Source organism: Schistocerca nitens, chromosome 2 (assembly GCF_023898315.1).
Source record: "Schistocerca nitens isolate TAMUIC-IGC-003100 chromosome 2, iqSchNite1.1, whole genome shotgun sequence".
NCBI classification, from domain to species: domain Eukaryota; kingdom Metazoa; phylum Arthropoda; class Insecta; order Orthoptera; family Acrididae; genus Schistocerca; species Schistocerca nitens.
In genome coordinates this window covers 567,521,799-567,540,671 of record NC_064615.1, presented here as the reverse complement: position 1 = coordinate 567,540,671, position 18,873 = coordinate 567,521,799, and the positions used below count along the sequence as shown (strand labels likewise).

At 40.5% G+C, this 18,873-nt stretch overlaps 1 protein-coding gene across 1 annotated transcript in view; it reads right to left on the bottom strand.

The window, feature by feature from the left end:
* Positions 1–18,873, bottom strand: part of LOC126236612 (inactive rhomboid protein 1) — a 164,106-nt gene that overhangs the window by 99,964 nt on the left and 45,269 nt on the right. Inside the window, exons 3-4 of the mRNA XM_049946048.1 lie at positions 8,844–9,031; positions 6,997–7,155 (exon numbers count right to left, since the gene is read on the bottom strand). Coding sequence (XP_049802005.1) covers positions 6,997–7,155; positions 8,844–9,031 — 347 coding nt within the window. The remainder of the gene's footprint in view (positions 1–6,996; positions 7,156–8,843; positions 9,032–18,873) is intronic.

Here is an 18,873-nt window from a genome sequence, read left to right as displayed (position 1 = left end):
TATACACAACATTGTTTACTTCTTTTCCTTCCTTTTTATAACAAATTGTAAAAAAATATTGTATAATTCAAGAGTTATAGAAGAAAATGTGCAAAATTTTAGAAAAAAATAAGCATCTGTTTAAAAAAAACTGTAAAACAAAAACCAATAAATATTTCTTAACATGGCATTACAACGTTGTAGAGAAATATTCACTGAACATGTAGTCCAAATTTCAGAGCAATATGTTTAATGGTTTTAGAAAAAAATGTTCCTTCTATTTGCTAAAATTAACATGGAGGAGATGGATCGTTCTGGCTCCCCTTAAAGGATTACACCCAAATAAGAACCTACTGAACTACAAACAATGGAGCATGACACATATTTTTCAGCAGAATTCACAAAGAAACTTGCTTTACAGTACACAGAGCACCATATGAATATAAACATGATCCCCAAATACAATTTTTAGCACCAATGGCCTTCATTCTTTTAATTTAATATGAATTTCACTATCCACAAAAAAAAGAAAATCTCTGAAGTAACACCTAATTAATGTAAACCTTCCAGACTGTCATATTTCTATGTTACCTTTCCATCTGATTTTTGTTTAGTCAGGTTAGCACTATAGGTTGAAGGAATATATGACTGGTGGCTTGCAGTGAGCTTTTATGACAAAAATATTTTAGGTGAACATTCTCAAGTACTGCATTTATGTAACTACTGTAACTATTATTATGACTTAGTGTATTTTCAAAATTATACATTTAGGACCCTATAGTCTTCTTATACTGTCCACCATAAACTCTTGACACATCCTTCTAGTTATATTTAAATTTTTACTAATTGTTGGATAGGATGTGTGGACATGACATGTAATTACAAAACAGCTGTACCAAATACAACTAAGACATAGCTCATGCTTTAAATAAAGACAGGGGTGTACAAGGTTCATCTGGAAAGTAATGTCATTAAGCCCAAAAAACAAAAACTGGTACAACGTATCAAAATTCTTCAAAGTAGCACCCTCCTGCATCAATACATGTTTGCCAGTAAGATTTCTAAGTGGTGTTGATACCCTGGGAGGCCAGAGTTGGAGTGTCCTTTAGGGCACTGGTAACAACTACTTTCCCATTGTCTACGGCCTCAAAACATGACCCATTTGTGAATGTCTCGAACTGGGGGAGAGGAGGAGGTGGCGGTGGGAGAGGGAACTGCTAGAGCATAGTTGGAACAGGAGCAGCATTGCTCTATTGTTTTAGACCAGTTAATCCCTCACTAAGAAGGTGATGTAGCTGAGCACATTGTCTTGGAGGAGCTTCCAGGAACTGATGATGTATGGTCTGAGGTGCACAATACTATTTTCAGTTTATTGAGCGTTTCCACATAAATGACAGCGTTTGCAGTCTGTCTGGCAGGTATGAACTCGTGCCAGGCTATATTACTAACAACAAAAAAAGACAAGGGACACTGCCTTCACTTTGGATCTTCTCATGTGTGCCTTCTTAGGGCATGGCAACTGTATCATATGCCAATGGGAGCTCTGTCTCTTTGTCTTAGTATTGCATTCAATAACCCATGTTTCATCTCGTATTAAAAAATTGACCAAAAAGTAGTCTCATTTCTACACAATACTAGGAGTTCTTCACAAACAAGCAGAAATCAGTCAAAATTTTTGGAACCAGTTTTGCACATTTTCTGCAATTATTTGGTTGCAATCTTGTGAACAAAGGTTTTGGGTATATCCACAGTCTGAGCTATCAGATGAACACTCATTCTACAATCTGTATTCAGAAGTTCACACACGAGTCACACTGTCTTTAGCTTTTCATGTTGAAGAGCATCCAGAGTGATTTTTGTCATCAGCCTCATCCCAGCCTTATGAAAATGTCTGGTCCAACTGAAACAACTGTCAATTTGACAGACATTCATTCTCAAGTACCTTTTGAGTCAATGAAAACACTTTGGCAGCTGATTTTCTGTGTTTCACACAGAACTGATTGAGTACTGCTGTTCAAGTAGATGCTGCATTGTGGCTTGAACTGAACCATCAAGCAAAGATTCATGTTTGGACATGTCCTGACTCTCTGGTGCTTGGAGGAAACTGGTTTTGGTCTACCGGGAAGTTAACAACCCCCAACAACTAGCCCAACCAATAGGAGTGTCAGGATATAATTGGTAACATTAATTTCTAGATGAACATTGTAGGTAACAATTTAAATTCTAAAAGCAATTTCCAAGGAAAACATTGGAAGTATGATGGCAGAGGTCCTACGAAATGCCATGTCCTATTTTTTATAAGTGTAGGACAAATGATTCTAGTATTGCTGACATGTTAAACACTATCCTTTCTTCTTCTTCTTTTTCTTCTTCCCCTCCTCATCCTTTGCCTTCTCCTCATCCTCTTTTCCTCTTTTAGCATCACAATTTCACTAAAATTGTCAGTCAGGCCTTTGAATTACTCTCGTGTATTATTTAAATTGTAATTTATAGTATTTTTTCTTTTTGACTTTCAGATTAGCTGCAATTTTTCTTGTAAATTTCACATGAAAATGTTACAAGAACTCATCCTACACTTAACAGTGCCAAGAAAATATTGTTTCCATTTAAACTGCACAAACCAGTTTCATACCAGTATATGATCCCACCTAAAACCAAGTGAAACATATTACAAGAATCTACTTTGAAAATGCAATGTGTTTAGCATCATGTGACAGGGGAAACATAGGAGTTAATACAGCTGCACAGGCTTGGGAGAAAGAGGAATAAATGAAGTAGTTTTATTGACTAAGACTCGATATATTCTTTTAGAAGACATATTACAGGTATTTTATATGGAAGTGCATTTAAAACAGCTAAGAATTATTTGATTTTAAAACATTACTATGTGTGACACACTGCTACAAAGCTATCATTGTTTTCACAGACATCACACTGTCTCAAATATCTTATATCAATGTCAAAAAGAAAATTCACTTGAGAAAAATATAAAAGTTATGAGACAGAACTGATGGCCAACACTTAGCTTCAAGAGGCTAAATCAATAGAGAGTGGTAAAATATCTATCACCTCCTGAACCTTTTACTAGCCACAATTTCTGTCTCATAGTTTTACATTAACGACAATATTATGAAAAGGATAGACTGCTACTCACAATATAGAGGATATGTTGAGTCACGTAAAGGCACAACTAAATGAGCAAAGGCACAACAAAAAGACTGTTATATGTGAACTTTCAGCCAAAAGGCCTTCTTCTAACATAGAAAACACACACACACACATTCATGCACGCAAAACTCACACACATGTTATCACCATCTCTGGCCGCTGAAGCCAGACTGTGAGCAACTGCACCTAATGGGGGAGAGTCAGTCTCGATCGTGGGGGCAAGGGAGCCCATACTCAGGGGAGGGATGGACTGCGGACCCTCTGGTTCTCAGGGAACAGAAAAAATATAAGGTTATAATGTGTTTTTCTTTCAATAAAATGATTAAAAAATTGGTATTATGCAGGTTTTTAACAGGGTCAGAACTGGAACATTTTTTATGGCTCTTCACAGGTTGCCATTAATCTTCTAAAAGTATTCCATACCTCCAGTTCTAGCCCACTACCACCACAGACCATAACATGGGTGCCCTTGTGTGGGGGTAAAGAGGAGGCTGGGGCAGAGACAAGAAGGGATAGCAAGGTAGGGATGGGGGAGGGAGTAGTGTTGCTTGTGGGAGCATATAGGGATGTAGTGCGGACATGGTAGAGCTGCTAGGTGAAGTCTGGAGGTTTGAGGGAGGGGAGAGGCAGGGGAGAGCAAAGGAGAGAAGCAAAGGAGAGGGAAAAAAGAGGAAGGAAGAGAGAGACAGAGAGAGAGAGAGAGAGAGAGACTGGTGGGTGTGTTGGTGGAATAGAAGGCTGTGCAGTGCAGCAGTGTGAGCACGGAAGTGGATAGGTGGGAGAAGAACACAGAATGGCAAAGGTTGAGGCCAGGGGGTCATGGAAATGATGGATACATCCAAAGGAGAGCTTCCACATGTGCAATTCGAAAAAACTGGCTGATTCCCTCTTCTAACCTTGTGCAGAAACAAATTTCCCATGGCTTGTCTCTCCAGTCACCTACCGCCTCTGACATTCTCATCATCTGGCCACAAAGGAGCACCCCCTTTTGTCCCAGAAACACCCATGATTGAAGCAACTGAATCACATTCTCAGCCAGGATTTCGACTACCTGTCATTGTGCCTATCCTTCCCATGCCTCTCACAGTGGTACTCAACCACCCATTGAATCTACGAATATCCTTTTCCATCCTTACTCCACTCATGCTCCCAACCCCTTGTCTCAGGGCTCATATCCCTGTAGCAAACTTAGATGCGAGATCTGTCCCACACATCCTCCCACCACTACCTCCTCCAGTCCGGTCACAAGCATCACCTAGCCAATCAAAGGCAGGGCTACCTGTGAAAGCTGTCATGTGCTGCAACCGCTGAGCTGCATTCTATGTTGATACAACAAGCAACAAACTGCCTGTCAACATGTATGGCCACCAATAAACTGTGGCTAAGAGACAGCTGGACAACCCAGTTGCCAAGCATACTGCCCAACATAACATTCTTCACTTCAGTAGCTGCTTCACAGCCTGTACCATTTGGATGCTTCCTACCAACACCAGCTTTTCTGAACTGTGTAGATGGGAACTCTCCCTGCAATATATCTACATACCTGTAACCCCTCTAGCCTCAATCTTTGTTAGTCCCTGTCCTTCACCCACCTATCCCAATCCCTGCTCCCATTCCAGCACTACATAGCTTTCTGTTCCACCAATTCACCCACAGTCTTTTCTTCCTTCCTCAACATCTCTCCTTTTCCGATCCCCCTCCCCTCCTTCTAACCCTCTGACTGTACTTAGCTGCCCTATCCTGATCCCACCATCTCCCTGAATGCACTCAAAGGCAGCACTTTACCACCCCCAACACCCAGACTGTTTCTCCCATCAAGCACAGTTGCTTGCAGTCTGGCCCCAGTGACCGAAGACTGTGGTCATGGGTATGTGAGTTGTGCTTGCACGCATGTGTATGTGTTGGCTACTTCAGAAGGCCTTTTGGCTGAAAGCTCACATGTGTCTGTCTGTGACTCAGTATCTCCTCTATATGGTGGGCAGCAATCTATCCTTCTCATAATATAACATAATGCTGGATTTTGCATTGTTATATTTTATATTAATTATGTATAATAAAATGTATATTGTTTCTGTCTAATTTTTACTTTTTTCTGTGTTGGCAGAGTGAAAATCAAAGAAAAAGTAACCAATTAAAACTGATAAATAGGCAAAACAGTATAGTCCAGATCCAGCCACAGAAACTATGCCACTGATGTTAACTATGCCACTGATGTTAACGAAAATTAGTTAAATTTAATCAGGACTGCTGGATTCTTCAGGATTTATTCTATTCTATTGCTTGTGCCTTTGTCCCGCATTGTGCGTGGGGCTGGCGTGGTTAAATCTGATTTGGCATTTTAATTTGAAGGGGTGGCCAAATGCCCTTCCTGCTGCCACCCTGTACACCCTGGGACAGAATCAGAGTACCCCATCTGCATCTAGTGTAAATCATGGAAAAGTGCAGATGTGTGTCAAATGTCTGTGAGTCGTGTACTTGACGCGGGATGTGGGGACCAGCTCGGTATTCACCTAGGGGGATGTGGAAAACTGCCTAAAAACATATCCAGGCTGGCCGGCACACCAGCCCTTGTTGTTAATCTGGCAGGTGGATTCGATCCGGGGCAGGCGCGCCTACCCGAGTCCAGGAAGTAGCACATTAGTGCTCTCGGCTAACATGGCGGGTCTATCTTCTTCAGGATATGAAATACTAAACTCATGTGATTCTTCTGTCTGCCCAGTGTATTTGTTGTTCAAACAATCCATGGATGTACTGCCAGTTTATAATGTCCAAGGGGCACAATATTTCAACAGCTGGACATGTCGCTGTCATCAGCTGTGCTGACATACTCTACCCCTGAATGCGCATGACTGACTTATAACTGTCCCCGTGCGAACCAATTTTTATGCAGTCCATGCCAAAGGGCAGCAGTTATGTGGCTGTGGAAGCAATTGCGTAGGTGCCAGCATGCACAGTGGCTAGGGCGACTAATCGATTACGGTGGATGGAGTAACTACACCCATGGTACGGTAACTAGGACACTACCACACATCTTTGGCCACAGACACTGTCACAATCACCCTTGCACCTGTTACGATGCTTGTCTTTGGGCACAGATCGCGTAGTGAATGGCTCGCAGTGGGGGATATAAGTTGGTTATGCACCCCCAGGAGGTCAGTACGTCAGCACACCTCGTGATGGTGACATGTCTGATTGCTGAAATTGTGTGTCCCCTGGACACTATGGACCATTAGTACAACTGTGGATTGTTCAGTAACTAGACTCTTGTTTAGGAGGGGCCAAGTTGTATGTCTATACAGTCCATCAGATTTATGTCTCCTACTGTATTGTAATAAGTTATCTAAGGCAAACGTCAATCATTTTCCATCAGTGAAAATATGGATGATCCCTTTCTCCATCAGTTGCAAAGTGATTTGCAACTCGTTTCTAATGATCTTGTTGCTGAGTAATATAAGATTTGCAAATATCAAAGATACAATATACAACTCACCTAAATCTGAAAGCAACCAGAATTATTTAATGCTAGCTTACTTCTGAAAATGTGAAAATACTACTTCTTTCACTGCCGGTTTATACAGGCAAAGTGGTAGTATTAACACCTCTGAATCCTTCAAAATGTTTTAACATTTACATTTCTACATCTACATTACTTGAGTATAGAGCACAGTGAGTCAAAGATTAGAGTTGAGTAACTGCTTAAAAGAAAAACATCCCTACTGATGTATTGGTAGAAAGTGTAATGAAATTAGCAATAATCAAGCTTCAGCTTGAAGTGATTGTTAGGTTTAGTACTCAGTAATTTCATTTCAATTTAATATAATGTCCAAGTTCAAAAATTATGAAACAAACCCAAAAAGTCTTCCCAGGACACTCATGCCATATTGCCGCCTGTCAGAATTATCGAATACCCGATCCAAGACTCTGCTCCAGATTCTTGAACAACCCACTTCAGGGCCTGATTCAGTTATGCACTCCAGTCTTTCAGGTGTACGCCTCCAACTTGGTGCCCTGCAAATATTAGAGTCTGTGAAAAACTGAGACAGAAAATTTTAATATCCTGTTAATGAATGTTGTTAGCAGACATGGCAAAATTTGTATTGACAATTTGGAAGGTTTATAAAGGAACAATCATGTAAAAGTGCTACATCACAATCCTTAAAACATCAATGCACCTGAAAATAACAATTTCTAACAAGTAACAAATTCAATTTGTATGAAATGTTGACTATATAGATCTCATATTTTTGTAAAGTGAAGAAAAAGAATGTATCAACTGTAGTAGGCTATACTAGTCACCACTTCAGTGCTCACCTCCAAGCAAACTATTTGCTATAATCCTCAATTAAAAAGCAACAAAATTAACAACACAGAGAATGAGAATGAATCCCCAGTGGAGATGTTGAATTGCGAACAGGCACAGCAAAAAGATTACTAAACATATAAGCTTTTTGTCAGAAGACCTCCTTCTGAAATAGACATCATACACAGACACATTCATGCAAATGCTGCTGACACACACATGACCACTGTCTCAGGCTGCCTGTGCCAGACTGACCCAGACAACCAGGGACAGTGCTCATGTGTGTACAGCTGTGTTTGCATGGAATGTGTCTGTGTATGTTGTCTATTCCAGAAGAAGGCCTTTTGGACAAAAGTGTATGTGTTTAGTAGTCTTTCTGTTGTGCCTGTCTGTGAGTCAATATCTCCGCTGTATGATGAAGTAGAAATCTATCCTTTTCGTAATACTGTCATTATTCCAACCTGGATTTTTCATTGTATGAGAATGAACCCCATCACGGTTAATACACAAAAGTTGTGTATCCTATTTTAAATTTTAACTTTTATCTGATTTAGATACTGGTTACTATGCTGCAGTCGAAACACTGAGTCTTGGATGTAGTCACCTGTCTCTGTATTGTACACTAATGTAATTACTATACAAAAATCTTGTTACTACTGTTGACAATGTACTTTTGTCAGTTACCCAGTTTTCTAATAACTTGCTACAGTATTTTCTGTCATTATTAACCATTAAATCTTTTTACATATTTTTATCCTTGTGGTCTTAATTATTTCTGTATGTAGTGCCTACTAAGCAGGCAACTGTTTCTTATCTTTATGTTTACAAGCAAGCACTTCACTGCACAGCTATTTTCCAAGGGTACGATACCCTACATAATTTAACAATACTATGTATTTCAGTTTTAATTAACAAAATCTGCTTGGACAGTAGTATTTATGACCAACTGTTAGTGATCTCACTAAGTAGCATCTTAAAACCAAAGACTGGTTTTCCACTGAAATATTCTACAGACACCAATTCACAACTTCATTCAGGCAACAGTTATTTTGTACAGTTTCTACTTCACACAGAGACCACAAAAGTATTATTATTGTTGTTATTACTATTATTATGACATATTTTAATGTTAAGAGATACTGAAATAGTAACATTTGAACACAAATTTTGCACCAGCACGTTGCAGGAAAGCCTTACTATTCAAGTTATATCAGTGTGTAGTCCATATCCTTTAGTAACTAATAAAAATTTATTTCTGTTTTTGACAGAAGCTTGGTACTGATTAAAATAACAGCCTTAATGCATACTGACAAATTAACAGTTAATTGGATATTACAAATTTGAGAATTAACATGATAACAAATTGGTTGTGACTATGTACCATGTAGAAACTCACCTTTCTCTCGTTGTGTAATGCTCATGAAGATGTGGCTGACGATGATCCAGTTGGTCCCTACTGCTTGAAACAAAGCCACCCTCTCCTAGAGGTTCTGATGAGCTGACTATACCAGCATCTGCATAGTCAGGTGCATTCGGTGGTTGAGATGCTGTACTTCCTGCTGGTTGAGGCTTATCAAAGAACACCTGCGAAAAAATTACAGCAAATGTTTAAACATGTCTTCCTAAAGAAATGAGGAATATATTACATAAAAGCAGTTTTTATTTCAGGCAGTGAGTATCACTGAATAATGAGTCAAAAACAGGAAAGTGGTCACTATTAATGGTGCTTTAATTTTATCAAATAGGCTAATATTACATTTGCTAAAAATTTATATATAGTGGGAAAAAAATAAGTGCACTTAACACTTCATAACTGTATTACTTGAAAAGGAATATGATCTGAGAAGAGCCTTGTACGAAATGCTATTGGCTTATGAAGAATATAACATCCAAAGAGATTTTGTAAAGATGAAAATAATGACTTCAAGCAAACGAAAAGCAGCATAATGTATTTGTAAAATGTTGAAGAGGGATGTAAGTGTAATTATGTATTTACTACTCAATTTTGGAATATTAATTTCTGCTGTTTAAGAACTTAAATAATAAAAAATATTTGCAATCCTGCAAATGATATGTTTGATATTATGAAGCTGGATAAAAAGATGTATATAGTGAATATATATTCCACACTGTGATGTTTTCACGGACTGCCATTAGAGGACAAGAAGATGAGAATAAATTTTTGTGTCTTACGTCTTCATTTGCACTGTAAGGGCGATGTAACTCTAAACAAGTCATTAATAGTTTCACTGTAATTTAGGAGAACGTTGATATAATCATCAGATTCTGAATGCGACATTTACTTTTAATAGATTTTTAAGTGTATGTTTCTCTTACTATCAAATCTGTTCATCAAGAATCAGCAACATTAATGGGCACGGGTCCCTTTGAAGTAAAATATTCCGGAGGTAAGCTAGGTTTCCATTCAGATCTCCGGGCGGAACCTACTTCGAAGAGATTCAGGCCAAAAGGAAGTTTCAGGTTGGGAACATGGAACGTTAAAAGTTTGAACAGGCCAGGAACGTTCCAGACATTATTAGACAAATTAGATAGATACGATGTAGACATTACAGCCATTCAAGAAACTCGGTGGCAGGGGGAGGGTAGCATAAAGAGGGGTAACTATACATTTTTCTATAGAGGTGCGGAAGCTCACAGTTTCGGAACAGGTTTCGCAGTACAGAGAAAAGGGCTTCACGCATCAGAGATATAAGGTTAATTAGTGACCGACTATCAGTTATAGTGTTGTCCGGCAGGTGAAATAGACTAGAAGTAATTCATATACACGCACCAACTGAGTACACTGAAGAGGTTGTTAAAGACAGCTTTTATGAAGAACTAGATCAACTGTGGGATGAGTTCTCCTCATATGATACAAAATTAATCATAGGTGATTTTAATGCAAAGATAGGGAAGGAGGAAGCATTCTGGCCTACAATTGGGAAAGGAAGTTTGCATAACATTTCGAATGATAATGACACAAGGGTCGTTAATTTTGCTGTTTCAAAAGACATGATTGTTGAGAGCACATATTTCAAAAGGAAGGACATTCATAAAGCAACTTGGGCCTCTCCAGATGGACTCACCCGAAACCAAATTGATCATGTTCTTGTAGATCGGAGATGGCACACTAGTATAGAAAATGTTAGGACTTCCAGGGGAGCAGACTGTGATTCCGGTAATTTTCTTGTAGTTGCCAAAGTTCACCAACAGCTATCTACAGCAACATCAAGATGTCACAATGCAGAACTTGTTAGGTTCGACACTGAAAAGCTAAATGATGAAAACTTTAGAAGATGGTACATGACAGAAATTTCAAATAGGTTTGATGCTCTCAGGACACACGAAGATCAAGACGAGGATGTAAATAAACAGTGGATCACTGTGAGGAGTAATATCAAAGAGGCATCAAAGGTCACAATAGGTACAATTAAGAAGAACAGGAGGAAACCGTGGTTTGATGAGTAACGCAAGAAACTGGTAGAGGAAAGGAGAAAAGTGCAATTAGATTGGGATAGAATGGGAGACAGAAAACGAGAGGAGTTCTTGAACATGAGAAGAGAAGTTGGTCATAGGCTACAGGCAAAGAAGAGGGATTATTTGAACAATCAAATTTAAAAAATGGAAACAAACAATAAAACAAAAAAACATTAGGGAACTTTACCTAGACATAAATGGGTATAGGAAGGGGTTCAATGCTAGGGCAAATGCACTTCCCGCGAGACCGCTACAGTCGCAGGTTCGAATCCTGCTTCGGGCATGGATGTTTGTGATGTCCTTAGGTTAGTTAGGTTTAACTAGTTCTAGGTTCTAGGGGACTAATGACCTCAGCAGTTGAGTCCCATAGTGCTCAGAGCCATTTGAACCATTTGAGCCAAATGCACTTCGAGGGGATGCCGGGGGAATACTGACAGACCCCAGTGCTATAGTAAGTAAATGGAGGGCGTATTTTGAGCATCTACTAAATGTACACCAGGAAGCAGGAAATGAGCAGGCGTACAAAATACATACAGCAGAACCCCAGATACCTGAGCCAACGTTAAAGGAAGTAAGAGATGCAATCAACAAATTGAAAACCCATAAAGCACCAGCATCAGATTGCAGAACTGCAGAATTAGTTAAAAATGGGGGACAGAAATTGGTGGAAGTAGTTCACAAAGTGATAACTAAAGTATGGAACCCAGAGATGATACCTGAAGAGTGGCAGGAGTCGATTCTGATCCCAGTTTTTAAGAAGGGCGCCAAAAGGATTGTAGTAATTATAGAGGGATATCGCAATTACGAGTATGTTCCAAAATTTTTTCGAATATTCTGCTAAGCAGACTTACACCATATGCAGATGAAATTGTGGGGGATTACCAAGCTGGCTTTCGGAGGAACAGATCAACTATAGACCAAATATTCACCCTGCGTCAAATTTTGGAAAAGAAATGGAAATACAATAAACCAGTTCATAATCTTTTCATAGATTTTACAAAAGCATATGATTCAGTATTGCAATCAAAATTGTACAGAATTATTTTGGAACTTGGAATACCAAAGAAGTATGTTAGACTTATAGAAGCGAGTTTGAAAAAGACAAAAAGTAGAATACGCATGGGGAAATTGGAGTCAGAAGACTTTGTATTAAAGAACGGACTTAAGCAAGGGGATGCCCTGTATCCGCTACTTTTTAATTTAGTCCTAGAATATATTGTACGAATGGCAGCAGATAATTCAGAGGGTGTGGAGTGAAATGGAAATATTAAGATATTAGGGTATGCAGTTGATCATTAACGATGGGAAAGAATCTGTAACAGCAAATGCGAATGCGTTAATCAAGTCTAGCGAAGATGTAGGTCTAAGGACAAGTGAAGACAAAACTAAATACCTGGTTACTACGAGAATGTCAACAGCAGTAGTTCAGGAAATGTTAAAAGTTGGAGACAAGCAGTTTGAAAATGTGAACACATTTAAGTATCTACGCGTGGACATCACTTCGAGAAATGAGATTGAATCCGAAGTGAAGACGAAATTACGGGCGGGAAATACGTGCTACTTCTCACTAAATAGATTACTTTCATCACGGATATTGTCTAGGAATTTGAAGATTAGAATATACAAAACTATTATTCTACCAGTTATGCTGTATGGCTGTGAGACTTGGCCTCTCATTGTGCAAAATGAAAAGCCGTTACGAGTATTTGAAAACAAAATTTTGAGGAAAATTTTCGGAGCAAAAAGGGATGACATTAGCGGAGAGTGGCGAAAACTGCATAATGAAGAGGTTCACGAACTCTATTCAAGCCCTGACATAATCAGTATTATTAAAGTGCTACTAGTCAACTGAAACTGGCAGAAAATAATGACCTTACCGGGTAAAACCATTGTTCACGGAACAACACCCACCTCTTTCAATGCGCACATTGCATCAGTGTGTTGGTAGAAGCGCAACAATGTTCCTGTATGCGCCGGCGTGCGTCAATAATGAGGAGAAAGAGAAAGTCGACAAATAGAGCGCTGACGAACGAAACGTTTCCTTTGATGTACTATACCGACACTGACAAGTTGAGCGTAACTTACTCGCTGTCCACACCAGCAGCGCCGCGCTGCGCTGCACCTCTTTACCTGGTTTTGCGCCGCTTAGCAGAAGTCCGCAGCTCGTGGTCGTGCGGTAGCGTTCTCGCTTCCCACGCCCGGGTTCCCGGGTTCGATTCCCGGCGGGGTCGGGGATTTCCTCTGCCTCGTGATGACTGGGTGTTGTGTGCTGTCCTTAGGTTAGTTAGGTTTAAGTAGTTCTAAGTTCTAGGGGACTGATGATCATAAATGTTAAGTCCCATAGTGCTCAGAGCCATTTTTAGCTTAACAGAGGCGTTAAAAGTAACGTCCATATAGAGTTGTGAATAACTAATGAACTGTAATACAGTAGTACTGTATAGGCTCTTTTCCGCATTATACAATTATTTACAAAGCATGTTCTAAGATTTGCTTTCCGTTTCCGCGTTAGGCACGTTCCGCTTTATACAAAAAAAATCAGCATATAAAAGTGTACTGAATGCGTCGGGACTGAAATACTTGTACGGTTTGGGCAGATTTCCGAATTATACACGTGCCGATTGAGCGCCTCGTGACGTAATGCAACAGCAGACTTTCTGGAGAATAAAGACAAAATTATAGCGTCTGTTACGTTAATGTTCATGGGGTAATGTACCAGTATGAATGTCACCCAGCTGCAGTTGTTCAAATCGGCACATGTCATGAGTAGTCCGCAATTTCCATGCCATTGTCGCACACTAATAACGTTTGAGAGCTATCAGTTGTTGCAAAGATCTTGCTCTCCCTCATACGAATTTCTTCCTGGGGCCGCATTGCCCACCTATACCGTAAACGTTACTAGTTACGTTGTGAATGCGTGTGTGTGTATACACGAACCCAGAAGCAAGAATGCTCCGTACTTCAGTGGAGACATATTTTGTGAACAATTTTATAGTGCAAAACGTCGTGTTTGAATGTGCCGATAGTGGTTTGTTTTTCTCTGTTGTGGAGACATTTAGAACTAGCAAAGTTTTTATCAGTAATATGGGACCTCAGTACCAACTACAGTTTCGAAAACAGTGGCTTTCGGACAATGAATTCAAAGATTGGATTTTGGAAGTTCCTTCGGATACTTCAAAAGTTTTGCAAGTGCGATATTAGAGCTAAAAGGTATGACATGACTCAGCATGGTGATAGTAAAAAACACACCAGTGCCTTACAGTCGTTCTCAACACCTCGCTCCCTAGCTTCTTCTGCGCCAAGGAACGTCAATTCGGCGGCCGCTAGTGAGGGATCTCTCAGTTTATTTGTGGTAGGCCGTACTTTAATAATAAGATTTGCAAAGGAACAAAAGGTGCTGTGAATCTACAAACTTCCAGAAGAGGTGCTGCAAAAAAAGTCGGTACAAAGGAGGCTTACGCTACAGGTCCAGCATTCATCCCTGGACCTTCTAGTTCTACTGGTACAATCGACTTCCTGGAGTACATGCCCGAATACTATTATTTTTGATACACAGAAACGATGGTGAGTTTTTACATACTTTATGTAAAGAATTTCTGCATAGTACCTATTTCATACTTAAATATCGGCTACCTTTGTTGCATCATGTTGATGTACAGCATTGCACTTACCATTACAATTTTATATTATACGGGATGCTCGGGAACAGTCTGAAAACCTCGTAAGGGTTTTGCAGGGCAGGTTTTGCTGACAAGGGAACCTCCCCATCGCACCCCCCTCAGATTTAGTTATAAGTTAGCACAGTGGATAGGCCTTGATAAACTGAACACAGATCAATTGAGAAAACAGGAAGAAGTTGTGTGGAACTGTGAAAAAATAAGCAAAATATACAAACTGAGTAGTCCATGGGCCACATAAGCAACATCATGGACAATGTAAGCTCAGGAGCGCCGTGGTCCCGTGGTAGCGTGAGCAGCTGCAGAACGAGAGGTCCCTGGTTCAAGTCTTTTCTCGAGTGAAAATTTTACTTTCTTTATTTTTGCATAGTTATTATCTGTCCGTTTGTTCACTGACGTCTCTGTTCACTGTAATAAGTTTAGTGTCTGTGTTTTGCGACCGCATCGCAAAACCGTGCGATTAGCAGACGAAAGGACGTGCCTCTCCAATGGGAACCGAAAACATTTGATCGCAAGGTCATAGGTCAACCGATTCCTCCACAGGAAAACACATCTGATATATTCTATACGACACTGGTGACGGCATGTGCGTCACATGACACGAATATGTTGTCGACCCACCTAACTTGTACACTTGGCGAATGGGTAAAAAGATTCTTCTACCTTGCCCAATTTAGATTTTCTTGTGGATGTGATAATCACTCCCGAAAAAGTGATGAAAACATAAAGAGTTTGTCACATAAACTGAAAATAAAAAATTAAAGTTTTCACTCGATGGAAGATTTGAACCGAGGACCTTTCGTTCCGCAGCTACTCACGTTACCACGAGACCACGGTGCTCTTGCGTTTCCATTATCCTTAAAGTTGCTTATCTTCCCATGAACTACTCAGTTTGTATATTTTGCTTATTTTTTCATAGTCCCACACAACTTCTTCCTGTTTTCTCAATTGATGTGTGTTCAGTTTTTCAAGGCCTGTCCACTGTGCCAACTTATAACTAAATCTGAGGGGGGTGCGATGGGGAGGTTCCCTTGTGAGAAGCATCTGTTAAGAAGAAAATTCGATACGTTGCGCCGTTTCGGAATTAATTAGCATTGATGTTGGCCAACAAGGCAGTTACGCGCGCAAACTCAAGTGCTCCGCCAGAGTTATTTTTGTTTGGTTTCCTAAAATCGAACAAGAGAGCGATACAAAAATTGGACGTGGGACGGTAGTAAGGATCGAACTGGAGCCAGAGGCTCAGCAGTCTCGTGTGCTATCGTCTGCACTATGAGGACAACTGACACTAATTGCACGTGGCGGACCGCTTGCATTTGCGCGCGCAATGGCCGTATGGCTAACTTCAGTGCTAGTTGACTCGGAAACGGTGAAACGTATCGAATTTTTTTCTCGACAATTATTCCTCAGCACAATCTACCCTGCAACACCCTTACAAGGTTTCCAGACTGTTTTTGGACACCCTGTATAAATCAGTGGGGTAGCGAGGATGGTTTTTGCGGATAAAAAATGGTTCAAATGGCTCTGAGCACTATGCGACTTAACTTCTGAGGTCATCAGTCGCCTAGAACTTAGAACTAATTAAACCTAACTAATCTAAGGACATCACACACATCCATGCCCGAGGCAGGATTCGAACCTGTGACCGTAGCGGGCGCTCGGCTCCAGACTGTAGCGCCTATAACCGCACGGCCACTACGGCCGACTTTTTGCGGATAAAACTCCATAGAGCCCCACAGATAATGCGCAGTTATATTTATTGAACGGATTTATGGTCTACCCGACGGAGGCCCTAGCCACACGGCAACGGATTTATTTCATTATTGAATAATGCTGTGACATCACTGTGCTTCTACCGTTTCTGGTAGCGAAAGAGAAAAAAACTAATGTCAATAAATTAAGTAAGCCTTTTAAAAAGTGAAGAATTACACAAAACCAAATCCTATCAAAATTATTTTCATTTTGCAAGATTTGAATATCAGATAATATTTATCTTGCGATATTTATTATATCTTAATTTCTGCAATCAAAATTTGAGCAATTTTAGAGACGTGAATTACATCTAGCCTTTTTTTGCTACAATAATGCCTTTTTAAGATGCCATCTAGCCATTATTTGAGAGTAAGGGTTGTTAATACCGACGGTGCAGAGCGGTGGCAGTCAGCGCCGACGTGTCAAGACCGTGATACCGCGTGGCAAAATAAAGTGGAAACACCATCAGTCCTGACCAGAGTTTTCGGAGGTTTCCCTTGGTTCTAAGACGAATGTTGGAACTGTCGCCAACATTCTCGACATTGCCATTTGGGTGACAATAAGCCCAAACAACCCATAGCCAGGGAAACGCAAAGGAACAACCACAGTTAAACTGAGATTGGGCAGACGTCATGTGTGACGGAGAGGGACAATCGAGCATTACGGAGATTAGGGATAAAAAAAAATCACATCGAATCAGTTAGTACCAACAGCCCAGCTAGCACAATGACTGTGCGTAGGGAGCTAAAAGGATTAGGGTACGATTCTCAAGCGCTCCTCATAAGCCACGCGATTCTGTAGTCAGTGATAAGCGACGCTTGAGTTGGACCAAGGAATGACGCCTCTTCACTGTGGATGAATAGAACGAATGGTTTGGACTGAGGAATCAGCGATACCCTGTCACAATCCACTGGAAGAGATGAGTGCAAATGCCTGCTTGGCAAATTCCTGCCACCAGCTATAGTGCCAAAAGTGAAGTACGGAGGAGCTGGTGGTGTGGTATGGTATGGAGGTATTTTTCGTGTTTAGGGTGTGGTCCCCTTATTACACCTTAAAGAGAATGCTAAATGGTGAAGATACTGTGTACTGCTGTAGTAGAGAAACAGTTCGGAGATGATTATTGTAACAGCATGTCGATGAACGCTGTCACAAAGCAGCATCTACGAGGCAATGAGCTGTGTAACAACATTCTTGAAATGGACTGGCCTGGCGACCTGAACCAAATGGAACACCTCGGGAAGCGCTGGAACATCGACTTCTGCGGACCTCAGACTCCAGCGTCACTACCTTCTCTTCTTTCGGCTCTTGAGGGGCTACCATTCCTCACTGAAAGTGTCCCCAGCAGAGTTCAAGCCGTCGTAAAGGTGTAGCGTGGACACACCCCATATTAATGTTCACTAATAGGTGTCCGGTTACTGTAGATCAGATAGAGTATGAGCGCGACGTAGCAAACGCCCCTGCCTCATCCCACCACTACTTGCAACGCTGTGGATTTGGCTGGACCTACTGTTATCTCCTTGTGTATCCCACTCCGAGAACGAACAACAAAAAGTGCCTGACTCAAAATGGGCTGCCGTCAGGAAGAAAGGCGATTGTGTACTGTGTTACTACACTGTCGAGTTGTGACAAGTTTATTTTTCGCAAAAGTGTAATAGTTACTTACTATCAAAGTATGCATTTGTGGCTTTTGAGTTCAGTTTAACACGTGGAAGGTCATTGTCCTCTGAAACAGAAAATTTTGGAGTTAGTTCTGAAATGGAACCCATTTTCAGTGTGCCAAGAAGTTTTATTTCAATATAATCGCCAATCACCCAAAATGACGGAACATCGCGTTGGACGACATCCTTTAGAAAACAGCCTGTACGTACAGACAACTTCATGCATTACGACTGAATTAAACTTGCCAGGACCAACAGACTTACTCGTTCTTGCACTAAGGTTTAGCCTCAATGTCTTGTTCAAAACGTAGTTGTTGAAACATACATTTTAGGAATCAGAAACCTTCTGTTTAAGACACGCACCATGCGTTACTTGTGGCTTAAGAGTGGCAGCAAGCTATGATATAACAGAATTTTAACGGTAAGCTACAAGTAGCTCGCATTGCTGACGGGTGGAAATCCGTGTTCGTGAAAAGTTTGTTGTTCCGACTTTAATAGCATGTTCGTCATCTCATCATTAAATGCAAATATAGATGAGATTGTTATCCAGCAATGGTTGTCAAATGGTCGATGATAATGCACTAATGTCGTCATCACACTATATAAAATCATATTCAGATCTTTCCAGCGTGTAACAGTTTCTTATCCATGCGGCCTTAAGGGTAACATATACAGAATTCACGGGTAGTGTTGGAAAGTATTCTTGGCCCATTATTTCAGCAACCAACCCAAGTTAATTTGCTTACGAAAAGTTCAGATGCTCAATTCTAATTCTTAGGACCGGCTCTACTGAGCAAAGTTTTTCCCACTTCTCACGTGTTGACTGTCGCTACAAACGATCCCTGAACAAAATGAAGTGGTCAAAAAG